Here is a 20,516-nt window from a genome sequence, read left to right as displayed (position 1 = left end):
AACAAGTTAAAAAGTAATCGTAAACGAATTACATAAAGCGCATTTCCACTTGCATTCATTTCCCATTTGTAAGATGCAACTTCTGTTAAAATCGTAAAAATCCGGCCACAAATATGAAAATAGCGTTGCACATGGGCAATCCATTTTTGACGTGTTACTTCAATTTCAGTTTATGAGAAGAATTTCATTTCAATGCTTTTCTAAATAAGAAAGTTGGAACTGCGCATGCGCAAACCTAAATTTAAAAACATTTTTAGATTTTCCTTTGTTCCAAGCGCCTAAGTATCAAATTTCACTTAAATGGTGCCATAGATAAAAAAGTTGGCACTGCGCATGCGCAAAAGAAAATTTTGAGACTGGCGCTCGATGATTCTTTATTCCAAGTGCCTATGTATCACATTTCATTTAAATTCTTCCATAAATAAAACAGTTGGCACTGCGCATGCGCAAAACCAAATTTTGAAACTGGCGTTTGATTTTCCTTTATCCCAAGTGCCTATGTATCAAATTTCGTTTAAATTCTTCCATAAATAAAAAATTTGGCACTGCGCATGCGCAAAACCAAATTTTGAAATTGGCGTTTGATTTTCCTTTATCCCAAGTGCCTATGTATAAATTTCGTTTAAATTCTTCCATAAATAAAAAAGTTGGCACTGCGCATGCGCAAAACTAAATTTTGAAATTGGCGTTTGATTTTCCTTTATCCCAAGTGCCTATGTATCAAATTTCGTTTAAATTCTTCCGCAAATAAAAAAGTTGGCACTGCGCATGCGCAAAACCAAATTTTGAAATTGGCGTTTGATTTTCCTTTATCCCAAGTGCCTATGTATCAAATTTCGTTTAAATTCTTCAATAAATAAAAAAGTTGGCACTGCGCATGCGCAAAACCAAATTTTGAAATTGGCGTTTGATTTTCCTTTATCCCAAGTGCCTATGTATCAAATTTCGTTTAAATTCTTCCATAAATAAAAAGTTGGCACTGCGCATGCGCAAAACCAAATTTTGAAATTGGCGTTTGATTTTCCTTTATTCCAAGTGCCTATGTATCAAATTTCATTCAAATACTTTTATAAGTAAAAAAAGTTTGCATTTCGGTTTATAAATGGTCGAGATGCGAAAAGGGCACTGTGAATTTTGAATCGATTCGATTCAACTTTTGGCATTGCGTATTATATGGCTAAATCTATGCCCATATTGAATTTCATGCAATTCAGTTCATAACTAACGGAGATGTAAAAGCGATCGGACATTTCTAAACAAAGTTATCGTTCACACGGACAGATAGAGGGACAGACAGACAAAGAACAGACGGACAGACCAACAGGCAGACGACAGACAGCAATGCAAAATTATAAACGATCTCTAGGATCGTTAATAAACGGCAAAAGTGTAAAATTATGGAACATGTAAAAAACGATTTTTTGTTTTTTTTACAATAACTTTTTTTGTAAGCGGTACAGAAAAAATTCCTTCCTTGGTACAAGACTCGACACCATAACGAACCAAATAGCGAAAAAAGTAGAACAATAGCTCTAAAGATAAAAAACTAGTAGCGTCGCAAAGTTAGCGGACGGACGGACGGACGGACGGACGGACAAAGTGGCCACAATAGCGCATTTTTTTTAAATTTTTGTGGAAATGCGCTAAAAAATAGAAATGACACATCTGATGCAAGGTATTATGATAATTTGACTGGACTAATATAGGTAGGTATAGGTACATTAAACTTTCTTCGAGTTGGTCGACGAAATTAAGTTTCTCACAATTTCCTCATAAGCTACACAAACTAAAGCAGTTTAGGCATTTCATATCATAGAACATTTACAGAGTGTTGAAACGTAGAGGGGCAATTTTGCAATGAATTGTGGCTAGTGGAATTTCAAGAATAAATCTGTAGGCAGGTGTAAGTGGCGGCATTGAAGATTGTCCTTTCTGTGTCTGTAGAGGATTGTTTTCATAATGGGTTCCGGAGGTCTGGTGACGTGATGCCGCAATACCTAGAGCTAAAATTGGTATCTTAATTGGTCTTATCTACTCCAAACCACTGAATACGAATGGGATTATTTCAGTATCGTGAGAAATGCAGAACTGCATATTTGCGAAGTGCGCTGTATTTGATTTATTACCTTAGCTCTGATTTTATATTATAGATGTCTAATTTTTTAATAAGTAGCCATTTTGTAACGGTTCATTAATCAGTATGAAATTAAGGGGGTATTAACCGTAGAATTCTGGGTACAAGTTCCATTTCCAAATTACCGGTGAGACCGCCATAATAGCATGTTAGTCAGGAGCTGAAGCTTTAACCTCACTGATAAAAATATAGTTTCTTTTCACGCAAGATATAACCATTTCGGTGATAGCGATAAAATTTCGTCTATATGCCAAGGGTGTTCTGTAAAGTCATATTTTAATTTGGAATTTTGCCACGCCGGGAATGCAAAATATTTAAAAGAACGGAATCCAGGTTTCGAGAAAGTCAATGATAATAGCGTGTGGAGGAGAAAAAACGATGCCTTTCCCTTTAAACCTTGTTGGTTTGGATAACTAGGGGAAGCCTGACAGCATTAAAGTGATTTTCACTACAGACAAAAAACCCACACATTCAGTAAGTATCCAAAAAAATTCCATTGCAATTTCTATCTTGGCGGGAATTCTCGAACATCCAACAGTATCCAAATTACATTCAATCTAAGAGGTATCCATTTCACAGAGGAAACCAGTTCAATTTTGTATGCAACGTAAACCACCAGCTTCAGGAAAGAGTCACTTCCATGTAGATACTGTGTTAATTCTGCATGTTTTTAGCTAACCAGGATAGCTCTATCTATTACCGTTACGGAGATAATTTTTGCCAAAACCCAGTATCTGCAGCACCATAATTCAATATACTAATCCAAAAAACAGCAAGTGAAATGTACAGACCTTAAACCACAGACAACACCGAGGACAAAACACAGTATGTGGTATTTACTGTGTATTGGCATAAAAGCAAATTTAAAAACTTAACAAAAATTCATGCACCACAACATAGTATGTGGTAGATACTGTGTTTTGAAATAAACTATCGCACGTCATGCGCTATACCAGTAAACAATTAATGTGTGATATATTAGAACTGATTAGAACATATTATATTAACATCTGTATGGGACAGAATTCCTATTTATTTTTCGTTTTATTCCTTGCATTTTTACATTAAATTAAACTTTATTTTACAGTTACAGTGTTTCACTACAAACCATTCATGAAAATTAATAATAACATTAACTATACAAAAACACAGTATCTACCTTTTTTCGAAAACTAACAAAGAAATAAAAAACCTGAACGTTTGTCTAAATTCTAAACCTACTATAGGTCCCTAATCCGTTTTCACTGAATGTGAGGGTCCTCGCATATTAGATATGCATGTGGTCAAAGTTTTCGTTAATTTACTCGAAAGTTAAAAAAAACACATACTGTGTTTTGGAATGTAGCAGCCGAATTGTTTTGTTTGGATTCGTTCAATAGTCTACATTTCATTGTGTAAAATAATAATTAGAATTTGCGTGATTATTAAACGGAATCAATTTGTGCAGATTATATACAATATACAGTGAATTTTTTTTAAGTGCGAACATAGGAGTTTGCATGCAATGTAATTTCCCTATGCTCGATGTTTAAAAAAACACATCAATCTATTCAGTAGTTCAAATGAGTAGTAGATACAATTGACAGCTGTCACATTTTTTAAAATACCGCCGTCCAGTTTAATTACGAAATCGGTTAGGTTATTGCTTAGAATATCAAGGAGGACACTTCGAATATTTATTGTAATTGTTTTCGGTATTTATTTTCTTCATTTATGTATTGAATAGATCAAATTAGTAGAATACCAGGTGCACATGACCTACAAATAATTTAAGGTTGGTTCACAATGAGTTGTGGTGTCAGTGCGTGGTCTGTGATGTCAAGTTATCGTAAGTTTAAGAAAAATGTGTCCTAAAGTTGCTATGGCCTCACATGGCTTCTTAAAAAAAATCTTATCGAGTGCTCTTCATCATAAAGACGATAGAGTTGCTGTTCATAGTCACACAAGTTGCGCGATTTGGAAATGTGAACCGCACACACCTCATAGATTGATGTGTTTTTTTTTAAATCGAACATAGGGAAATTACATTGCATGCAAACTCCTATGTTCGCATTTTAAAAAAACTCACTGTATGTACATAAGCTTCTAATAGGGAGATTTAGGAATAGTTTTGATTTCTTCATTATTCTAAAAAATTATAAAAAAATAGGAGTAGATAAGAGAAAAACGTGGCTACGACCTAAACAAGTTTTACAAAACGTTAATCCATATAACAATAAGGAGAACATTGTAAGCGATGTGGATTGTGTATTGAGATTTGTTTTAGTTGTCTATATATTTGTGTTAATATCGCGTTCAAGTATTCATTGTCTATTAACCAGGAGATTAGAAATCAAACTAAAGAAATTTAGGATTCAAGTAAAAATAGAAAGAAGCAGAGTTTCACTAGGTGTGTCACTAGTTACTAAGAAATTATTTCATGTAGAGCTAGCCGTTGGCCACTTAATTATTTTGCTAAATAATTTTCCAGTTCACTCAAAAAGACAAAATATGATCGAAATTCAAGATTAAGTGTGTTGACTTTTAATTTGGAACAAAAATACCAGAGTAGAATTAAGCAGCTAGGAAGGCGAGTAAGTATGATAAGATCCCGATTTGAGAGAAGGATAGTTGCCAAAAGGAAAAAATAATACATTACTGAATAATGTAATTGTGCCAGTAGTACCTACACACAGAATATAGAGTATTTGCATCCATTTTCATTATTTTGTGTTTGACGCATTGTACCGTGTGTCTGAAGTGGGCAGCGACAAAGGGAATGTGGTTACTCCCGGCAAGATCTTAATGATGGGGGAGTCAAAACTTCAAATCCGAATTCCGGGTGCACTTAACTACTTCTACAGTTTTCAAGATATTTAGTTCGTTCTTTTTGCATTCGGTAGCGTATCGCTCTGGCACCTGAGTCAAGGAAAGTCTTGACGATTGAACTGCGCATAACATTAATCTAGATACCTCCAACAAAATAAAACAAATGAATGTGTACGTTTCTGATTAAACCTTGAAGACAAAATGAAATTAACAATAAAATGGTAACAAACGTACACATTCATTTGTTTTATTTTGATGTAGGATATCTAGCTAGATTAATGTTATATTGATGTGATTATAGGTTTTTTTGAAAAATGTTCTTGTATTAGGGTAGTAACATGTTACATCATCGAAAAGAGAAAATAATCTCTATCAAATAAGCCTAATGAAAACGTCCACTGCAATTAAAAAAAATTCAATTGTTTTTCGGAACTCATTGGTTTTCTGAAATAAAAACAACTAAATGCTGACATATTATGGGAAATAAAATGTTAAACAATTTTCATATACAAAAATTTTGTATAAATTCGATATTTATCGAGATATATACTATACATACTATACATAATGGGCACCCTGTATACTATTATATATACATCGTGTCGCATTGACATAGTTTCAGCACTCAACTTTTTCGAGTTAAACTTCCTATATCCACACGTACGCTGAAAAACAGAGTTTCAAGCCGATTGACAAAAAGAAAATGTAAAAGTCAGTTCAAGTAGGTTTATCTCAAGGAGAGTGTACAGAATGTTCAAGAAATAAACCCAGAGCTACAACATTTTAGATTTTTGAAAGTGCCTTTGATGGAAACCATGTCGGTGATTGGAATTTAAGATTTCTGACACTCGTATTCAAGAATTACCGACTTTAGTCGATGTAAAACGCCTGATGCTGAATGCATTTACATCCACTCGTATTCAACAATCAATACTCAAAATTGGAGAATTAATAATTCTCACCAAAACACCCAGTGCCTTAGACGCTAGGAAAACATGTACAGAAAATTTTAAATTCAACCGATTTAAGCGCTGAGGGGTTTTTGTCGAGTTTAAAGATCTGCGGAAAACTGCAGTCCGCGAAAGTTTACCGTCAATATCAAGGGGGATGTATCAGAGAACAATAAACGAATTCTTATACTTAAAACGTGAATTAATAGTTATGCGATTAGTTACAAATAATCGCTTTAACGTCTAACAGGCAATCGCTTTATATTGTATCAATATGAGCAAATATAAAGCATTTTGGGGGACACAAAGTATAAGACAAAGAGAAATGTTTGATAGTGGTAAGTTAAGGAAGTGTGACGTCACGATTGTCTCTAGGGTATTGATTTGAACCCCACGGGTTCTTTGTCAGACACCCTCGCCTTCTAACGTCGTTTGTTTGTTGACACTTTGATTCGGGGCGTCAAAGCTTGCCGCATTCAATGATTGCTCTGATTTCAAATCTAAATAGACGATTTAAATTGTTAACGGGCGCGACAAAGAACGGGATAATCACATTACATTACACATTTATCGTTCTCGAGACAAGATGCAGGTTATACACCATTAGATTTAAATGTTGGCATTACGTTTTCGATTCAAATAGTATGCAAAGATGATCTGTGGCGAAACGCATACAAAATTATCAGCTATATTAAAGACATTTACTTAGATCTGGCACTATGATTTGCATATTATACTATTATTGTACCTATATTATACAGGGTGCCCATTATGCATGGAATCCCACATAGCAGACCTATATACATTGCATATAACATGCACATTCCACGTGGGATGTTGTATATCCATAGAATGTGAAAAGTATGTCACAAATATCCGATGTATGTGCATGGGATATAAGTTTGGCAGACTTCACATAATACATAGTATATACGTTTTGGATGTCTTATGTATATGCATGTATATGCATCAGACATCCTGTGTATATTGGTATACTGACAAGTGGATATGCCATGAATATTCTTGTAATATGCAAAGATTTAACTTTACTAATTTCGTTTTGTTTCAAGTTTTAATAAAAAAGGTACACGTTGATCTGTTTTATTTTGTTGTAGAATATCTGGATTACGTTATTGACCTAATTATCATATTTTCTTTTGAAAAATTTTCTTGAATAAAGGTACTAACATGTTATACCATCGAAAAGAGAAAAAAATCTCTATCAAAAAATTCAATTGCTTGTCGTTTCTGATTTGTTTTCTGAAGGAAAAACAACTGAAATAAAACGTTAAACAACTTTCATATAGAAAAATGTTGTATGCATTCTATTTACCGAGATATATACTATATTCCATGTATAATGGGCCCCCTGTATATTATCTATTAATTCGTTCCAAACCAATTGAACGCAAGTTGCAAATGGCAAATAAGAAGTAAAATCAGAGTTATGTCCTACACTGGCAGTGTCACCAAAAATATAGATATTTGTGAAACCCTTTGGAAATGGTTGTTTTGTTGTTTTATTTAAACATTCTACATTATTTATTAATACAAGGTAAAAAATCCCAGAACAGTCGATTTTTTTAAACATAATTGGTGTGCTGATACAAGGTGAAAATTTTGTCTGGAACACTGAATACATCTTCAAAACAACTGTTTGTAAATAAACCTTCTTTGATGTCAAAAAATATAAAAAGTTTGCTTCCCATCGGGGGTGGGAGGGGGGCTTATTTTTATGGCAACCATTTTTCTTATAGTTTTTCTTTAAAATTTAATTATGTAATATCATAAGTGTTCACCCTGCATGACAAATTTTTTCCACTTTCGGCTTAGCCTGTAATGACCCTAAGGTTTGCTTTTAAAGTGCAATACGATATACAGGGTGTCAATTTTAATTTTTTATGGGTACCACTGGAAAGCATTTTTCAGTAGCTTTTCAACGATGTGTCACAAGTATGCCAAGTATGCCATTTAGGATTTTTGAAGAGGGAGGGCTGGGGGGTTAATACTCATAACGTCATTCTGGTTCCCCCTCGATACCCTCGAAACGGTTTTGCGCGATTTTCAATATCTTCTTTAGTTGAGAAAATATGGCCGATTGCAAGTTTTAAAATTGACACCCCGTATATTTTATTGTTATCGGACGCGGAAAAAAAACTATCTAAGTCAACAAGGTCATCTGAACGTCAGGCCGGTCGTCCTTTACTGATGCGGCCCACGGTATACCGTTTCGCTTTAACTCAAAAAAACAATGATTCATAAAGCTCAAATTTGGTACACCGATGCCTGACAGATTTTTTTATTTGATTGATTTTTATAATAATAAAAATTAAGAATAAGAACATTATAACAAGGAGATAAAATATTTCATCTAGACTACACTGTCGAGGAATGGAACCCATAACACTTATAATAAATATAATATACCTACCTAATAATAAATTTATTTTATTTTGTAAAATGGAACATGGCGAGAAGACTTTGTAGGAACTTGGAACCTCAAAAAATTGTAATGGGAAGTGGAGGAAGCTTAAAGGAACATAAAGGTATCAAGTTGAGGATCTTGGAAGAGGATTATTGGGAGTGGTACAGTATGCAAAATACCGCGTGGGACGAAACCATCGTAATGCCGATGCCTTATCCTGAAGACCATGTCCTGGGGATTGTCGACATTGCTCACAACTAAAGCGCAAATATGAAGAACAACACGCACGACGCACTTGACTTGTGGATGATACTGGGCACCACAAGAACTCCGAACAGCTCAAGGAAATGACCGTATTGGGATGAGTGGGACTCGTTACGGTTGGAATATGGTCCTAGGAAAAGAAAGAAAAGGCACGACAAGTGTGCAGCTAGTGGTACCGGAAAGCAGGAAATCGGAGGTACTACGAAAGATGCCCGTCCGTACCGTATATCGGGCGGGAATCTAAGAGTCACGAAAACAACCCCTGGTGAATTGTAAACAAGATAAGAATACATGGTGCAGAAAATGTGCAGTTTGTGCCACAAGCAACGGACCACTAGCAAAGAAGAAGGCATCAATGAGGCAATATACAGAGTGGCCCAACGAGAAGTATACAGAGGTCAATTTTGTATTCGAGGGGGACAACTTTTGGAATACAAATCACGACTTCAAGTTTTCACCCCTCTATGTAGGGAACTTAACCCCTAAAATTTTAAATGGAATCCTATGGCAAATGGCACATTATTTGAAAGCCAATTTAATCGTAATTACTAATCTGCTTTGCTTTTTAAATTCTATTGATTCGTTTCGGAGATATTCGCATTTGAAATGGTTTTTTCTAAAAAAAACCAAAACAAATGCGATCTAAGTCACCTTGTATTAAAAAAGGTTCAAATTGTGCAAAAAATAACAAATAACTTTAAACAGACAACATTTATTTCAATAAATGCTCGAATTGCCTTCCGCCTGCTTCCATGCAATAATAAAGATTTGCTTCAAAATGCTGCCGTACATATTGCAAGATTTCAGGGGTAATCGCTCGAAATTGTTGAGTTATACCATAGTGTATTCTATTCCTTACACTATGGTTATACGTGCTCGCAACCCTTGTAATGTTCCGGGCGGAGTAGCATAAACTTTATTCTTTAAATATCCCCACAAGAAGTAATCTAAAGGACTTAAATCAGGGGAAAAAACCATTTCAAATGCGAATATCTCCGAAACGAATCAATAGAATTTAAAAAGCAAAGCAGATTAGTAATTACGATTAAATTGGCTTTCAAATAATGTGCCATTTGCCAACCAATTCGTAAGATGGTGTATTGTTTTTTCTTTAAGAATGGAAGTTACACAAGGGGGTCATCGTGCAAGTACCGCCACCAGAACCAGAGTTGCCTGGGACTATGTCTCCACTACCACCGTCGTCCGTGTTGCGAGACGCAACAGTTCTAAGAGCGGGGCAGTGTAGCGAATATTCCAAAAATCTCGAAGCGCCATGAAAGATTAGTCATCGGCGATAAGAGCGAAGGCGGATGTGAGACAATCTTTCAGGGCATCTTTGTAGCATATTTCAGTCAGTTCCAACTTCGATGCGCTTAAGTTAGGTTATAAATTGTAAGTGATAAATAGTAATTACTGTTATAAATTACTTAATTGTTATAAATTAATCGTTAATTAATTATAATACCTAGGTAAATAAAACACGTAATTAAATTTACGCTACAATATACATATCCAAAATTTGAACAAAATCCATCGAGCCGTAATCTCGTAAAATTGCCAACGTACGTACATTCTGACCTAGCTCAAGCCAGGCAGGAAGCTAAGCTTCTTAAAAATTACACAAAAAATACAGATTCTTTTTATATTATTTTTGCTATTAATACAAGATATACGAAATACGATTGTATTTCTTTCTCAATCATGAATCTTCATGAACGCAATATGTTTGCTGCTTGCCTAAAAAATCTTTAAATCAATTGTCTCCTAATTACGCGACTAGTATGAGATCGATAATTACTATGGTTGGAAATGTAATTTAATAATACCTACTCCTTTGTTTTATGCAGTAAAAATTTGTTCTCAACGTTTTTTCACAAGTGCAGTTACATACATGTATTGATTGAACTACCAATTATTATAGTATAGAGGGCATTGATGGAGAGCAATGAGATCTTGTTTGCTCAGTCATAAACATAAATGTAGCTTTATACGTTTTATTTTAAAATGACCGTGTTAGATTAACAAAGATATAGTCCATTGAAAATTTAAAAGGCTCACCCTTTTAGATATATAAATCACTTAAACTTGCGAGTTCATCAAAAGTTGGTATTCTTCGTACGCATTGAAATCGAAAAGAAAACATATAATAGCGAAAGTATGTTATCGGCTGATATAAACTGCCATTTCAACTGGGATTTGAATCGGTGCTTGAGTCGAGAGGCGGCTTTACAAAGCTAGCACAGTAAGACCCGGTAGTCGAAACGTGGGAGCCCCTTTTGTTCCGATTTATTCAACGATATAAATGCTGTTAGATTACATCAATCAACAGCAAATAAGACGTGGGATTTCTTATTAAAGTGCATTCCTGCAGTTTTCTATCGCACTGTCTGCGGGTTTTCGGTTTTGCGCGAAAATGAGAATTTTGAGCGTTTAAATTCTAAATTGTCGCGGCAATTTCTGGCTAAATAACGGAAACAAGCTGTTCACTAATCCGGATTACCGCAGCTACCACGAGTAAGGGGATGATTGCACATGCAACTCCTGTGGGAACAAATGCCGATACCGATCGCGCCACGGGATGCTCTTTCATACACGTTACAAACATCTGATAACTTTTATATCGAAAAATAATTAGCGAACGCTAATTGTGTTTATTTTCCCATTCGTACGCCTTTGTTACGTCTAAGCCGTTTCTTTTTTCGTTTCGCTTTAGACCGAATAATATCGCATACGCCATACATACATATTAAGGGCGTTATTTGGAATAAAATTCCGCAGCGTCCATTTAACTAGCCCGGAATTCAGAACTACCCAAAGAGCAGATATTAAATTTGTGGAATTTTGCGGTATTCTGAACTCGCTGTAAATTGTAGGGAAGGAGAATGCGCGAATAATTTGCTCGAGCAAATAAGTGAATATATTTTCTACATGTCAATACGGTTGTAGAACAATTTGCTAGGGTTGCAAACGTCTTCTAATTTATTTTTATTTACATCTTTCAATTTCTAATCGCGTAGACGTTTATCAATTACTTTTCTGTCATTTACTCAATGCATATCATTGAACTATAAGTACCTATAGGTACTAAACGTAACTAGCGGAGGAATTGATAGCATATAATTGACACGGCAAAAATTTTTAGGTGTAGGTATCTACATATAATCTGTATTTGTTTAGGCCCATCCTAAAATTTGATTGATTTTTTATAGGTTTTTACTACTAACTGAAAGAGTTAACATAAAGTTTAATAATTGCTTTTGTTTTATCTTTAGGTATGCATTTTTACTTTTATAAACAATTTTATCAAATTAAACGTGAGTAGAAATCATTCCGTCATCCCTTCCACTTTTTTGTGACGTTACACGTGCTGCGCTGTGATTGGTAGTGCCATTTTGTGGCGGTAAATTTGATTTTGGAGCGTTAAGTTTGGATTTGTGCGGGAGATTTGAATGTTTGAATTCCCGGATGTCGGCCATTTTGGTGCGGTAAATTTGAAATTGTGCGGGAGATTTCAATTTTTGGAATTCCACATGTCTGTCATTTTTGAATTTTTTATTGAGATTGGCTGTGTCATTTTAAATATACAGGACGTAATGATTGTTATATACAGGGTGTTTGTGATCGGTGTTTATGTTCAGGTGCAGTAGGTCGTTAACTGGTCGACCAGTTTGCTTCTGTGCGGAATCAAGTGTGTCGATATATTTGAGATTAAATAAATACATCTATTAGGTAGTGGTGAAAGTTCTCATTAGACTAAAAATCTACTTTTTCAGCGCGTATCTTACCTGTATTACACTAAACAAGCCCCTAATTACGTTATTAATTACTTGTCACTCTGTTAAATTTAAAATGCTATACAGGGTGATTCAAATTCGAGGGCCACCATGGAGATTTCGGGAACTGTAAGAGAGAGGTACCTAGGTAGTTTAAATTTGGCAAAGTTGCGTATATTGATGCTTCACAAAATGCAGTTTTGAAAAAAGCCGAAACTTTGCAAAATCGTTTTTATTTTTAACTAAAGTTATCTAACAAGATATTTCGACATAAATGATACATTATTATTGCCACTTTTGTCCCTCTACAAGATGCTACTTTTAAATTTTAAGTTTGACATTTCGCCTCCAGTCAATCATCATCAACTTTGTTTTTTCTTATGAAAGTAATGTTTACTTTTTGAATCTTTTGATGGAGAATTTTTTTCTGATTTCAAAAATGGAAACATCACTATCTTTTAATCATAAATAGCGCCATTAATTCGTAAAAACGCAAGAAACTACGTACGTACACTATCTAAGACAAAGTTTTCTAGGCAAAAAAGAAGATACATATTTTAATAATTTAAAAAAATTGTGATGTTTATATTTTTGAACTCTTTTGAATTCTCTATCAAATGACCCAAAAAGTAAAAATGACTTCCATAAGAAAAAACAAAGTTGATGATTGTCAACCGGAGACGAAACGTCGGATTCAAAATTTGAAACTAGTATCTTGTAAAGAGAAAAAAGTGGTCATCATAATGTGTCATTTATTTCGAAATATCTTTTTAAATAGGTAACTTCAATAAAAAATAAAAACCATTTTACAAAATTTCGATGTTTTCCTGATATCTCCGAAAGTAGTCGGAATTTTTTAAATTTCAAAACTGCATTTTGTTAAGCATCAAAATACGCAACTTTACCAAATTTAAACTACCTATCTATCTCTTACAGTTCCCGACATCCCCATTGTGGCCCTCGAATTTGAATCACCCTGTATACATCGTTCAATAAGTCCCGGGTCCCTGTTGCGTTGCATTTGTTTGAACTGCTTTTGCTTTTATCATTCCACCGTAGTTTACGAACGTGAAAATGAATACAAACAACATTGGGTTTTTATTAATCGCCTTCTAAAACGGTATCCGACACCAAAATAATGACTGTGTATCATCAACTCCTGGATATCATCTTAAGATGCATGTATCACAGCCGACAATGAATGCAAGTCAAGCAGTTTGTAATTAAAGAATTCATTTTTTTCTTTGTTCGCGTAAAAATATACCTACGCAGTATTAAACTAGTGACAGTAGTTTGTTCTTTCATATTTCTGTCTATTACGTACTGCAAATGATAGTATACTAGAACATTATGCGTTACTCCTTAAATACATCAACCTAAAATAGTTTGGCAAATGAGGAACTCGATTAATATTTCGAAACGTGTATATTTTTAGTGCATTTTTGCAAATTTATTTGTAAAAAGTAGCTTTTAATCTCTGCTGGCTGGCTGGATGGCTGGCTGGCGGGCTGGCTGGCAGCAAATGTGGGCGCGTAGAAAGGCAACGGGTGTACGTGTATCTACAAGGCCGTGTAATTTGTCAACCTTAAGAATAGGGCTACATGATGTGGGGTTGGCGACATCTGGGCGTCATCCTCGAGCGTTGCGGGTGAACGGGAAGTCGGAAGTGGGTACCAACAAAGGGAATGTGGTAACCCCCGACGCGATCTTCCTGATGGTGGAGTCAAATCTTCAAACGTGAATTGGAAGGGAACGGGACATCGGAAGTGGATACCGACAAAGGGAATATGGTGGCCCCCGTCAAGATTTTACTGATGGTGGAGTCAAAACTTTAAACGCGAATTGCGGGTGCACGCGAAAAGTGGGAAGCGGGTACCGACAAAGTGAATGTAGTAGCCTTCGACAAGATCTTTTATTGATGGTTGAGTCAAAAGTGGCTAATAGAATACTGATCTGCCACACAAAAATGCAGTGAAGTCCCTTCGATCTCACACGAGGACTTTGATAATTTTTTGTATTACATATTAGGCGCTCTATAAAATTTTCTATCATGATCCTCATCCATTCGGTTTAGTACAAGATCCCACATTCCCACATAAGGTCAACCTTCGCTGATCTGTTTACCGACTGAGATATTTTTTAGTAATTTAAATATGTAATTGAACACCTTGGAAATGGATTGTCCAAAAAAAATTAAGCCAAGAGTACCGTTAATTAAAATTAATGTAATATTTCTGTATATTTCTATCACATGGAGAGAGAGCGCATGTGCACTTTCTCACATTGATTCGTACATCACGATCAGCTGTTACGCTGCGTCCTTCTCTTTCCCCCGGAACAATACATATGTTTCTCTCTCGCGCGGTACTTAGATTCGCCACAGCCGTACTGCTTCGTGTGAAAAAGAAACATGCAGCACAGTAATTATTTTAATTAAGGGTACTCTTGACTTAATTTTTTAGGCAACCCATTTCCAATGTGTTTGTTTACATATTAAGATCGCTCAAAATTGTATTTCGCTCGGTAAACAGATGGGCGAAGGTTTGTCTTATGCCCAGCTAAAAAAGGATATTCAGGGAATCCAAGCTTCGATGGAATTAAGCACCACGTCTTGAATTTTTTTATTCAAACCCACTCCTATTAAAGTTCCCGTATTATGTTTTGATTTATATCGACTATTTCTTAATGTCTCTATTAGTTTCTGTAAGCAATCGATGAATCGCATAAGTTTCATAATTGAAATGCACATTTTGATCATCACTCATTTTCAAAATCCTCGCGCAACAACACATGCGACTTGCTACATTAAGTCCTATTTGCAGAATTTTGCTTCCTGTATTATTTAACGGTATCGCTCTTCCTCCTGCAGCCGAACGGCATATTATTATGTCGCTGTACCATAATAATGTCTCGCACAAGCTTGAAAATCTTGATATTCGTCATATGTCGCCTGATATCAGACGAGACCAATTTATGCGGTATTTTATGTACGACGGATATTGTAACTTGTTTATTTAAAGAAGGAGTATAAGGAATAACAACTTTTAAAATATCCTCGAGGTGAACCCTCTGGGATATAAGCACCCCGTGGAAAATTCATCGTCTACGTCACATAATCACTATGACAAATTCTAAATTTGACTGGCCTCAAAATGCCCGGAACAGAACTGAATGACTGGCAGATTAGTGCCATTATGACATCCCCTCAGCAAAATGACCGAACACAAACAACCTGTGTATAACTATCATTACAACCTGTATATTTAATTTCAACAGACACAAACAATTCAATTTTGTCTGATCGGGAAAAAATGCCCGACTAGTTAACGACCTATTGGCACCGGTACAAAAACACCACATCACAAATACCCCTGTATATAACTATCCTCTATATGGAAATGACACCGCCAATTACGATAAAAAATTCGAATCTCCTGCATAACTTCAAATTTACCGCAACAAAATGGCCGAGATTCAGAAATTCAAAAATTCAAATCTCCCGCACAAATTCAAATTTACCCCCACAAAATGGCGCAGTCAATCACGGCGCAGCACGTATGACGTCGTAAAAAATGAAGGGGATGACGGGATGATTTCTGCTAACGTGTTTCGCTTTCATTGAATTTTGCATAATAGACATCAAGCGCTTAATTTAAGTATTTTGCAAAGGGATAGCGAGCCTGTATCCTTAATTATATCCATTTCTAGTTGAGGTGCAAATTTCACAGAAAAGAACTACACCTGAGGAAGAATGTGTCTTTGAATTCTTCTATCAAATTTAATAATCCGAACGTGAATTATAATATGCCTCGCGGGGGGCAATTTTTATTGTCTCAGTATTGACCAAAAGAATTTCAATTAAATTAAATTAAAAATATTCGATCCGTTACCAAATAATTATTACCTAAAATAATCATCTAAAGGTAGAAGTTGTTTTGAAGATCTAAGAACCTAATTACGTAGGTAAGTAGACGTCCAATGGGACTTTATGAAGGCGATGCCTTTATGAAAAGTCCGGGCAAAGAAAGTCATTGTTAACCATTTCAAGGCAATGTATGTTTGCTGGTCCTATGTGTGTACAGGATGCTCCATAAGAAAAGAGGTACAATTTTAAGTAGGCGCGCTGTGTAAATTAATGTTTAGTGCAGTGGACCTGAAGAAAGGATTGAACTTTGATTGTTCATAGTCGTAAAATCATCCTAATTGGCGCATTAGAAAAATCAATGAGGAACATTAAAGCACAAATGTTTACTTGTTATATAATCTAACCAACTCCAAACAGTTGCATCAATTAAAACGGTGATTTGTTCATAACTTGATACACCAGACATAGAAGGAATGTCCATTCTCTTATTTTTCTGTTTAAAATTTTGAATAATTTTATTGACGATACAGTTATAAGAGACAATCAACTTCTATGTTCCAAATGTTATACCATCAAGAACTAGAAATTTATTCTATATCCCCCGCGTCAACAAAGATCATTGTAAAAATTCTGTATTGTTTGCAGTATTACATCTTTATAATAGTGTGCGTTTAGGGAATAACACCATAGATATTGTTATATGTCCCTAAGACAGTTTGCAAGATCGTGTGACAATATCCAAGAACTGTAAAAAATTGTTCACAGAATTTTTTTTCTTTTTTATTTCTTTTGTTTTCCTTTGTTTTTTTTAATTTTAACACAACGTATATTTTGTTATATTCTTTATGTACATGAACAAATTGAACATTGTTATTGGGGTAACCTGTTATGTTCATAAATAAATAAATAAATAAAAGACAGCGTTCTGAGAAATTTTTCATCATTTGAAAATTCAAAGAAGTTTCGTATTATCGTCGGCGAAATCTTAATGTGCACGATCCATTACCTATCTTTCCTAATTCAATGTCACTAAAGGAGGATTGTACCCAACCCAATTATATATTAATATTGTCAACTGCAAAAGGGCCGTCGTATATGTATGAGGTACAATTTTGTTTCATTATGGGTTTAAACTTGGTTGAGGTTTAAAAGTTAATTAAGACATTTTATTTTATGATTTGTTAATTGTTAAAGAGCTCATCCTATAGGCAGTTAAAGCCGTTTTGTCTTGCATGAATTTTGACCACCCGTACGTTAGTAAGGGAGGTATTGTATTGGGGTAATAAATGACCCCCCACTTGTTTGACGGAAATACACGTTTTGAAGCACCAGGGATCCGAATCAAACAAAATCTCGATGATGTCGATCGATCTGTCGGTCTGCTGTACCCTCATTTCCTGCTAAATGGCTGAACAGATTTAAACAAATTTGGTACACAAGAGCTAAAAAGCTTTTGGGGAGAATCGCGCATGCGCAAGTGTGTCAAACTCTCATTTCTGAAGAGAAAGCTCATGGAAAACTTCTTGCTGCGATCCTGCTGCGATATACGGCAGCAACACTACTATTTTACGCTCGGCACGTTTTCTCCACGTGCAAAGGGAACCAGACAAAATAATCTGATTACATTATAGTTATAGACTATGCTTCAGTTTTTATTAGGGCACACAATATAAAAAAACTTCGATTTAACAAATTGTTAATATCTTTACCAATTAACTTCAACGTACGGGGCTGTTATCGGAGAATACACCACCTTGTACGTCGTTAGTGGGGCACTCTGTAACTGGGCCGCCCGGACCGGAGCTTGAGGGACGGCAACTAAGGCAGTCTTTGGCACTTCTGGATATGCGTACACTAAATTTTGGGTCTGCTGTAGTGGCGCAACGGGCGCGCTTTGGGGTAGCACGACGAAATAGACGCCCTCCTGCTTGAGAACCGGAGCAGATTTCTGTTGATTGACTGCGCTCGTGGCTACTTTAGCGGGCTGAAATGTTCCAGTTTTGATTACAAGACTGGCGTCTTCAATTACCACTTACCGCTGGAGGATCTGTGGAGGTGACAATTTCGTAATCCACCGTCGTCGGTTCCGCTGCCGCTGGTGGTCCGTAAGATGGTGAAGGTGGACCGTACGATTGCTTTGGTTGCGATTTCGGTAGGTTGAATGGTGCTCCTTGTGGTCTCCATCCACTCGGCTGGTAGGGTGCGTTTTGTGGTGGAGCTTCGGGTGCCGCCTGTTGTCGTGCGAAAGGCCTACCTCGGGTAGGTTGTGCAGATGTCATCGACACCACCAAAAGAGTAAGAGCAACCGCAGTCTGCAATTACAAATTACGCCCTTTTAACGGTCTCTAGTACCTACATCGATATTTTTCCACATGTTTTCGGAATTACTTCTAGTTGATCGTCGATCTAGCATCAGTTTCTTACGTTTGCAAGTTAGCGGTGGAAGGAAAATATTACGATACACTTGGTACTTACCTTCATGATAATTGAATTGAAGTTGATGAACTGACGCTTATCAAAACACAGACGGGCTATTTATATTCGAAGACGAACGTGAGCTACCATACGGTAGTCTGAATTTGATGAGTAACTTAAGAATTTAAAATGCACAATACGTTATAGCATTGGCCTCAAAATCATAAGTTAGTTTATTTCGTAAGATTTCATATTTTAATATTTGACTTTGTTATGATTACATTGTATTGACACCATTACATTTTTTTATGTCCAAGTGTATGCTGGTTACATACAAAATTATTGTTATTACATTATACGTTTCCAAGAACAACCATTGGTATCTCAATTATTGGAAGAGATAGAAATAAGGTTAAATTAACAAAGATAGCATCATTGAAATGTAGTTGAAATGAATTTTCCCATTGTTGTGCATTTTTAGACACATTTTAAGACAAATCTTTTGGTGTCGACAACCTCGATTACCATGTTCAAGTTACTGGCTCTAGCTTTTGTTTGTCCATAGGTGTCAATATTGGTAGCTGTCTCTAATGAACAGTTTTCAGGGTGTTCGCTATACGAAACCGCAAAATTTTCGTTTTTCTCCAAAGGCCTTGAAAACAAAAGAATTCCTCTACTGAAAATCGTATATGCGATTCTTCGTATCTTGCTTTATCACTACCCTGCACGCCGTCTATTCTATGAGCGAAATGGAATTTTTGGGACTCTACCCGTTGAAGTACGTAGCTTTTTTGAGATAATACTTTCAACTGTGATCACGATAAAAAAAACACTTTCTCCAAATTTGTCCCCAGAACTGGGTTAAAAGGGCTCTTTGAGCCGTGCCTGTCGTATGTGGCATATTGTATCACTTTACTCGATTCGGTACTGTAACGGGAGCCCTTTAAGGGCGATTATTTAAATTGATTTTTTAAATTTTTTAAAGTATTTAAAACATGGGTGTGACCTCGATTTTAATTAGATTTTGGTAGTTGGAACGGCTTTAAGGGTTTAAGTCGAAGTTCGGTGGGGTTGCGCGGTTATTAGTATTGAGTATTATAAGGTGTATTCCATACCCCCCAACCCCCAATGTTGGATTCTCTCCATAACCTCGCCACTCTCATTACAGTTTTAGGTACTACGGCATCAAACGTAACACCCAGTATACGTAGAGTATATTTATATGAATATACGAATGGTATCATGGTGACAATGATGGTTGTAGGGAAATTGTCATCGAATTTTCCGGGTCAGTCTAGTGTGAGTAAGGCAGAGTTAATGGGTTATACGTGTCAGTTTTTGTTAAGTTGGATCCGTTTTGTGGCACAGCCTGAGAACTGTTTACTCTGATCGTGCTGGCAGCACTTGCAAGAAAATGCTGACGCCACCTTTCTGCTTTTCTAAACATGGAATTGTGGGAAGTAGATGAAGTCGAATAAAGATGGTCGCTGAAACAGATTAGCAACCATTTTGAAGATGTATTTGTAAAATTAAGAAAAGTGGGGGTTAAACGGTTTTTCGGAGGGCATTAAATATTAGGCGTTCAGCGTGAAACCACGGTGATCTGGCGACGAGAGAAAACGGAAAACTTGATAAACTCAAGCTAGGTGACAATAGGTGGTGTAAAGATTTTTATTTGTTACTCAGTTGTAAACGTTGATTAACAAGACAAAACGCAAACGGGTAAACGTCATGTTTAAACGCTACTGACTTGTAAAACTGACAGCTGACCTGTAAAAATTTTACAAGTTAGTAATCTAGTAATTTCATTGGCCAGAATTAATGGCGAAGTCTCTGTTACATGGATAACATGATATTTTAGACATCTCTTCAAGATCAATTT

The 20,516-nt window shown here is 35.8% G+C and overlaps 1 protein-coding gene across 1 annotated transcript; it reads right to left on the bottom strand.

The window, feature by feature from the left end:
- Nucleotides 1–17,873: 17,873 nt before the first annotated feature.
- On the bottom strand, nt 17,874–18,804 carry LOC116167885 (predicted GPI-anchored protein 58). The gene is made up of 2 exons (XM_031483484.1): nt 18,256–18,804; nt 17,874–18,203 (listed from the first exon to the last, which is right to left on the bottom strand). Exons 1-2 carry the CDS (start codon nt 18,496–18,498, stop codon nt 17,925–17,927), a joined length of 522 nt encoding a protein of 173 aa, XP_031339344.1. The 5' UTR covers nt 18,499–18,804; the 3' UTR covers nt 17,874–17,924.
- Nucleotides 18,805–20,516: the final 1,712 nt, after the last annotated feature.

The sequence above is a fragment of the Photinus pyralis genome, unplaced genomic scaffold, assembly GCF_008802855.1.
Source record: "Photinus pyralis isolate 1611_PpyrPB1 unplaced genomic scaffold, Ppyr1.3 Ppyr1.4_LG4, whole genome shotgun sequence".
Taxonomy (NCBI): Eukaryota; Metazoa; Arthropoda; class Insecta; order Coleoptera; family Lampyridae; genus Photinus; species Photinus pyralis.
This window is presented reverse-complemented; position numbering and strand designations above follow the sequence as displayed.

Bases quoted from the DNA above. Each gene is read 5' to 3' on its own strand.
- LOC116167885 (XM_031483484.1), bottom strand. From the start codon at position 18,498: ATGACATCTGCACAACCTACCCGAGGTAGGCCTTTCGCACGACAACAG. The intron at 18,204-18,255 runs GTAAGTGGTAAT...GGAACATTTCAG, and splicing joins CCTCCACAGATCCTCCAGCG to CCCGCTAAAGTAGCCACGAG.